The following is an 8,142-nucleotide window of genomic DNA, read 5'->3' on the forward strand; positions in this document are numbered from 1 at the left end:
TTGAATCTAGGAAAGGTGTATTTTAGTAGGGATAATCTATTATCCTAAGGAAAATTCTCAGGATGAGCTGATGTATAAGAATTCAGGGTCACCATGTCTTATCATTACTAGGTTATTTATGGGAGTCTGGATTTTTTTTTCCATCTTCTTTAAGGTTTTAATGTCCGTCTGAGTGGTCAAGATGTTGGCCGTGGAACTTTTAGCCAAAGGCATGCAATGGTTGTTTGCCAGGAGACTGATGATACCTACATCCCTCTAAACCACATGGATCCTGATCAGAAGGGATTTCTGGAGGTAGGATGTTTCCTTATCTACTATAAAATCCAGAAGCTGATGATCATGGTGACAGGATTCTTAAAGCAACTAGAAACAGACGTCAGCAACTTTGGGTTCAATGCTTTTTGGAGTAAAGTGATGTTGAGTGGACAGTGTAGCTTACACATTTGGAATGGAAGTAACATACATGCAAGTAGACTAGAGTTATTTTACTCTGGCTACTTATGTAAATCATGTAATCACATAATCATGTAAATGTCAAATGGGTGTTCATTTGTCAATCAGAAATTGACATAATTTGCATGTTGCTGATTCATTAAAGTTCGTGAATAAAAGATGTGAATAAATAACATCATTTCTTTCCTATTTAAAAAAAAGCCATTTCCTCAGATCACCTTATTATTCCCTAAGGTTTAATAGGCTTGATGAATATATCTATTACCATGTATTTCCATGTGCCAGTTGCTGGGATATACTCGTTAGAGTCAAGGGCAGGGCCTGGGTCTTTTTATTTTTGTCCAACAATCAGCATATGCCTGGAACATAATGTTTATTAAAATAAATTATTCTTTAAGGTACAATTAGTGGCATGTCATCTTTTTCCTACCCTAGTATTCGTTTGAGAGTATAATCTTGAGTTCACTGATACTCAATTTTTATTTAAAAATTTGCTTATCAAAAGTAAAATTTCAGGAAGATTACTTAAAGGACATACAGCTTATCTTTTCTTTAAGTTAGTTTAAAGTCCACCCCTGGATCAAGTCAGATTGATGATCTAAAATGTTTAGTATTCCCCCACCTCACCAATGTCTTTTATTGAATTGTAATTTGATATATAATATCAATTAGCTTTATTGCTATCTGAAAAGCCTCAATTAAACATGTTGCCTCTCTTATAAGGAGGCCGCGAAAGATTTCCTTTTCTAATACCATGTCCTTCATAGGAAGACCCGGTGGTAACTCCTGCTTGATCTTGGTTTGTCTTTATTGTCTGTATGTTATGAATTCTGCAACTCACCAGTGTTCCCTTACCAATAATTGTGTCTATAAGATCAGACACAATAATAAAACAATGCATATATGCACCTTTCCAAAAAAAATATATAATGGCTTCTAGGAAGGGGTAGAGGCCACAGTAACCTTGGTAACAGAGAGTAGGTCACCAGGTTATGTCTTTTCCCCAACTGTGTTCTGTTTCTCAATCTTAATTTCTCCTTTTTCCTTTTACTTACATTTACACTGGCTTTCTCCTCCCAGCAGACAGACAATCAAAGTTATATATCATGTAAACTTACAAGCCATCTTAAATACTTTTTGGAGTAAATAAAAACATTAATAGAGTCAAAAAAATAAAATATACAAGTCTATAAGGTACAATAGATGCATAGGAAAAGGAGCAACTCATCTACCTGGGAAGTCAGGAAAAGCTTGAGGGAAGCCCAGATTTCAGCAGATATTTGAAAGACGGTAGGAGTTGCCTATTCTAATACAAATAGGGAGATTATTCAAGATAGACACAATAGCACATAAAAAACAGCTGTGACGTTAAGAGGACCTGATATGCCTAGGGAAGTACAAATACTTTCATATGACTTGAGATTAAACTGCAAAGTGGATACAGGAGTAAAAAAGAGGAGACAGGCCAGATGGGATTCCCCATGTTGTGAAACCATGGTGGAACTTTGAACAGGCGATCCGATTTTATATTAGAAAGATCACTCCTGACAATACTTTGGAAGCCTACGTTGAAAAAGGATGAGAACTTAGGACAATTGCTAAGGTGGTTTCTCAGTCATCTAGGTAGAAAATCATGGGGCCCTAAATTAGGGCAGTAGCAGTGCACATGGAAGATGGGCCAGATTCGAGAACTATTCAGAAAAACCACAGCTACAGTACTTAATGGTAGATATATGAAGTGAAGAATAGAGACCTGTCTGACTGTCTTCTAGCTTCCTGATGCAGACAACTGGTATATGAAGACAGCATTCACCTGAACAGAGAGTAAAGGAGAGGAAACAAGTTTGGTAAGGAAGGATGATGGATTTAGTTTTGGACATCTGACTTAGAGACAGCCTAATGACACACAAGTTTCTATCAGGCAATTAGTTGTGTATATCTGGAGTTAAGGAAGGAATCTGGTCTTGAGACACAGATCTGGAAGTAACCAGAGTGTAGGAGTATGTGAAACCGCTGAGGTGGGAGAATCTCCCAGAGAGAGAGCAGTATGAGAAGAGGGCCAAGGGCTGGGGTCCTGGGAAAAACATGTAAGATGCTGGCAGACGAAAAACGTTTCCCAAAAGTGCATCCAGGAAGGGAGGAGGAGAAGTGGAGTCACTATATGGTTGAACTCAAGGAAGGGCAGAGTCAGATAAGAACAAGAATCACGTGGTGTTCATTAGGTTGGGCAACTAGAAGGCCAAGGTTGACTGCATATAGAGCTTTTTTTTCTGTGTCGGCTTGGCTATCCCTTTATTTTTATATAGAGCTATTTTATTGGAGTCGTGAAAGCAGAAGCTAGATTATACTAGTTTAAGGATAAACAAGAGTTAAGGAGATGGAGAGAAATGAATTAGATAATTCTTTCTAGAAGCTCAACCGTGAAAGGAAGCAATAGAGAACATTGGTCAGGGGAATATTTCTTGTTTAGGTTTTAAGCTTTTGATTGTCTGTCTGCTGGGAGGAGAAAGCCAGTGAGAGGAGGTTCAGAAAAGAGGAGGTGGGTGATGAAGCCAGGAGAAGAAGCTAGAAGAGGGATGGATTTAGAATGTGAGTGGGTATGTCAGCCTTGGGTAGGAAAAGAGAGGAGGAAGGAGATGAGGACAGGTAGAGGTGCAAGGAAAGTGGCCAGTCCAGACCCCATTTACAACACACTCATGAGTCTGAGAAACATAGCGGCTCTTTTAAAAATTAATATGTTATATAGAGTATAACGGAAATCAAAATAGTAACCAGAAGAGACAAATTATACATAATCCCACCATGCTAATAGATCATCTATTTTCATTTTTCTATTGTCATTGAGTGCTTATCTATGTGAATCACAATTTTTGTAGTTGTAATTATCATAGAGATGTAATTTTTCTATAGTTTCTTTTACAAATACAAGATTTATTAAGATATAGAATTCAGCCTTTCAGTGTGTACAATTAAGTGGTATTTGGTGTAGTCACAGAATTGTGTAACCATCACCACTATTTAATTTCAGAACATTTTTATCGCCGCAAAGAGAAACCCCATACTCATTAGCAGCCACTCCCTATTCTTTCCTCCCCACTCAGCCTCTAGCAACCACTACTTTATTTTCTGTTTCTATTGATTTGCCCATTTTGGACCTTTTATAAAAATAGAGTCATGTAACACGTACCCTTTTGTGACTGGCTTCTCTCACTTAGTATCATGTTTTCAAGGTCCATCCATGTCGTAGCATACCTCTGTATTTCATTCCTTTTTATTGCCAAATAAAATTATATAGATACGTAACTTTTAAAAAACATTTTTTTAGAAAATTTTTGAAACAAGCACAAAATTACAAAAAAGTTGGACATATAATATAAAAGGAACCTTTTCTCATTCTGAAACACTCGAAACCGAAACATCAAGTTGGAAACGTCGGGTTGCCAACCTGAGGCCCTAGACGTGTGTTTCCCATAAACAAGGACATTCTCCTTCCTCTCCACAGCACCACCATCCGAGTCAGGAAGGTAACACTGCAACACGGCTGCCCCGTGGTCCTCAAACCTAGTTAAGATTCATGTCGCATTCAATTACCATGTCTCTTTAGCCTCCTCAGAGATATAATTTTACATTCTGCTTTTTGTACATTAACGAATCATGATGGTTCTTTTGATCTACATGGCTCCCCTCACTTGACAGTGTCTCTGCTCTCTTCCTGGCTCTAGGTCAGCAACAGCCCGCTGTCAGAAGAGGCCGTCCTGGGATTCGAGTATGGGATGAGCATTGAGAGCCCCAAGCTACTTCCCCTCTGGGAGGCTCAGTTTGGTGATTTCTTCAATGGCGCCCAGATCATCTTCGACACCTTCATCTCTGGAGGTTGGTGTTGGCATTTGGGTGTGCAGTGGATGCATGGCACCAGCCTGATGGGGACAATTGAACGAAAAGGAACCATAGCTACTTACGAGACTCCTTGTACCACAGACCTGCAGAAGACTTGGGGGTTGCCATGTTACCTGCTGGGACATGGCAGCTGTTAGATAGTTAAATAAGCTGCCGGAGGCCCGGGTGCCACTCAGTGATTGCAGGGATCACCTTCCCATTTGCGGGGGAATGTGCTGGGTCATGGGGAGCAGGGTATGTATCCGCCAGCTCCTAGGTGGTTTGACTTTCAGGTCTGCTCTTGGGGTTTGCTGAGTAGCTATGGCATGAGTCACAAGTAGGCAATGGTGACATAGCAAGAATGTGTGATCGGAGTGAACAGCAGGCTTGAAAATCTGTTTCCCTCAATCCAGGGACACTCAAGTATCTGAACATTAGAACTTGTGCATCTTTATTACTCTTAATCATCATTTATAAGGTAGTCCCTGCTTACCGTAAAAATTCAAAGTATATAAAGTACAAGTCTGAGTGTCCCCCAGGCTCTCACCCCATTTTGGGGGTAACCACTCTTGGATTTTGAGTGTGCACTGCAGATCCTCCCCAGGGTTGTGTTTCTCTGTTAACTTCATGAGAAAGAAAAGTGCCTTGAGGAGATTGGACTTGGACATGTCCAGAGACTGTTCCAAAGTGCCTGTGTCCTCAGCTTAAGGACAGTGGCCTGCGTCGTCAGCAGTGCTATGAGAAAAGGTAGGAGCTGCCCAGTTTTAGTAAGAGCTGTGCCTGAGGTGGAGTCAGAGTGGCCACGCTGTCCTGGAAGCCAGATGTTCACCGTCCAGTTTATCTCACTTGCTAAAGCCCGGGGCATGTGTCATTCTAGGGTCTGCTGGTATAATGGATAGTTTTCTTCCAAGTATGGTGTCACAATGCTTGAGAGTGCATGTGATGAAAACTGTTTTAGGGAGTCAGGCAGCAAAGTAATATTTGTTCCACTCCCCAAGTCACGTCAGACCGTTTTTTTCCTGCTTCATAGAGATCTCACCCCTCCCCCTGCTTTTCCAGGAGAGGCCAAGTGGCTCCTCCAGAGCGGCATTGTCATTCTCCTCCCCCACGGCTATGACGGGGCCGGACCCGACCACTCATCTTGTCGCATAGAGCGTTTCTTACAGGTATGTCCAATGCCTCCTGGACTCGCAGAAATGTTTTCCTGTGTCCGAGGCACTTTGAACTAGAAATGCCTCCTGCGGATCCTTGAAGTGCACCTTAAACTGTTGCCGTCTGAGTGAAACTGAGTTGATGCCCTGGAAATGGCGAGCCTGGCAGCCCAGCCATGTCCACTGAGCTCTGCTCTGAAGTTTTCTTTTTCCCCCGGGGTTATGTACTCACTCACTCTCTCCAAATTGGAGGGGCCTAGTAGGAATTGTCAGCACTTTGTCAGCTCACTCTCTTTTTTCTCCACTGCTTCTGGAGTGGGGTTAGGAGCCATGCTTCAGCTTCCTGTCCCACTAGGATCTTCTGAAACTTAATTCTTTGCCTTTAACTTTTCAACCTTGTTAGCTGCTTTTGTTTTTGTTTTTGCCTTTTAAACAAGCAGACGAACGAACTAAACTCTAATTGTGTTTATTGCATTAGTAGAATGAAATTCTGACAGTACTTCCTTCCACCACCTTAACCGCACAGTAATCAGAATCTGTATTTTTTTAAAAAGATCCCCTCCAAATGCTTCTTGGAATCAGCTGTGTTTGGGAACAACCATGTTAAAATGCACAGACTCAGGCAGATGTGGGGGCCATCAGGCCTCTCCTCTGGCTAATTCTTCATAGGCCGTAAATTTACCTTCTGGCATTTTCTGTAATGGAGGGAAATCTCTTTCTCCTCACTGAGAGCCCTGTTTTCCCTTTGGAGAGCCTTTGTCGTTACAATCGAATGAGATGATCCGAATGTCTCCTTTCTTTCACTTCTCTCCCAGATGTGTGACAGCGCAGAGGAGGGAGTGGATGGGGACACAGTGAACATGGTCGTGGTACACCCCACGACTCCTGCACAGTATTTCCACCTGCTCAGGAGGCAGATGGTCCGGAACTTCAGAAAACCCCTCATCGTTGCTTCTCCGAAGATGTTGCTCAGGTTCCCTGTAAGTGAGAGGAGCTGGTCGGAAGCCTTTCGCCTCTTCTTTTTTTTTCTGCATTTTCCTCTGTTTTCTGTATCTAATTATAGTTCTAAATTTTAATTGGCTTTGCTTCTTTCCTCCCACCACCCCTGTCTCTGCTCTCTCTCCCTCCCTCCTTCTCACCTTTCTAGAGTAACTATAAAGACAGGTAGCGCTCGGTTTCATTGTAATGAGGACATGATAGATATTATCACACTGGTATCCTGGTCTGAGCAGAAATAATTTTTTAGAAGAAATTTAAAAGTACAATGGTATAAGCACTCTATGTTGATGTTAGCAAGTTGAGAATTTAGAATATTTTGATGAAAATGAGTGATGTTATTCATTGACTTTTATTTAGACTTTTTCCATCGAATGATTTATCATAGGTAGATTCCTGTTTCAGTATGCACATTCTAACAATATGGCTTATTGCAACACTTTTAAAAGTACACATTTTTAAAAAGTGTACATTTTCTCTTGGTTTACCTGAACTAAGTATTAAGTATACAACATATTTTTTAAATCACACAAATATACTAGTTTTCAAATGGCAAAGTTTAAGGTAATAAATACTAGTATAAGCATGTATTTATCCCATCTGCTATAATTTTTTTTCAGTTTTATATGAGAGTCTTAAATAGGATTAACATTCAAAAAAACTTCTGCATTTATTTGAATGCTACTACTGAGGTGAAATGTCATTTAGGATTTGGCTGTTTAAGACCATCTCGTTCTCACAGAGGTTCGAGAGTGTGGATTTGGAATGGAAGGGAGTTGAGGAAAGTTGCGAGTGATGTGCTTTCACTGGTTGTATGTTCTGCAGTTTGGACGAGAGTTAGGAGACACTGTCATGGTTGGCTCCTTAAATTTTGCACTGCAGGTACATCACCTGCCTCACCCGAGTGCTGACTCTGGGAGTCAATATCAAACAATGATATTAGACATAGTGTATGTATATTAAGTATTAAGTGAACTCTTAGAAATTTTATTGAGAATCTCTTGCTGTTTGAAACAGAATACGAGTTTATATTATGGACCTACTATTCCACCCCTTGTCCCAAGTCTAATATATACCTTATCAAATAAAAGAGGCTTTATTTGGGAGCCTTGAAAAATACCAACAGCCATCTTACAGATTTTCAAGTAAAAAACTACTCTTATTAAGTAGTCAGATATTTTCACTAAACATTTAAGTCTTTTTATTAATTGAAAATGAGTATAACCATTATTGAATTCTGGTCTCTTCCTAAAAATTCGATTATTGGTACATGTGATCTATCAGAATATAAGTCAACTCTTTCTTTCTTTTCTTCCTTTCCTCTCCCTCTCCCCTCCCTCCCCTTCCCTCCCCTCCCCTCCCCTCTCCTTTCCTTATCTTTCCTTTCTTTCAGTGGCCTTCTCCAAGATGACTTGCCAAGTGGCAAACATGACTCGGAGCTCTAGGCAGTTTGTCGAGTGGTATCTAAATCCCACCCCAATTTCTCACCCAACTCTGAACTTCCCTAGGAAGTGGGAGCTCACAAAGGCAAAGGAGTCTAGTTCAGAATGGAGAAAGATCACATGTTATTTAATAATAAGCATCACAGAATAGTTAATTAATTAGGCCATATCGTAATATACCCATAATGGCCTACTCAAAATGCCATATACCCATTTGGGACTAG

The 8,142-nt window shown here is 40.5% G+C and overlaps 1 protein-coding gene across 11 annotated transcripts in view; it reads left to right on the forward strand.

The window, feature by feature from the left end:
- Nucleotides 1-8,142, forward strand: part of DHTKD1 (dehydrogenase E1 and transketolase domain containing 1) — a 49,791-nt gene that overhangs the window by 37,353 nt on the left and 4,296 nt on the right. For all 11 annotated transcript variants that reach the window (XM_025043469.1, XM_025043473.1, XM_025043474.1 and 8 more), the window contains 4 exons: nt 155-294; nt 4,176-4,326; nt 5,389-5,495; nt 6,296-6,460. In XM_025043469.1, coding sequence (XP_024899237.1) covers nt 155-294; nt 4,176-4,326; nt 5,389-5,495; nt 6,296-6,460 — 563 coding nt within the window. The remainder of the gene's footprint in view (nt 1-154; nt 295-4,175; nt 4,327-5,388; nt 5,496-6,295; nt 6,461-8,142) is intronic.

The sequence above is a fragment of the Pteropus alecto genome, unplaced genomic scaffold (assembly GCF_000325575.1).
Source record: "Pteropus alecto unplaced genomic scaffold, ASM32557v1 scaffold11, whole genome shotgun sequence".
Lineage (NCBI taxonomy): Eukaryota > Metazoa > Chordata > Mammalia > Chiroptera > Pteropodidae > Pteropus > Pteropus alecto.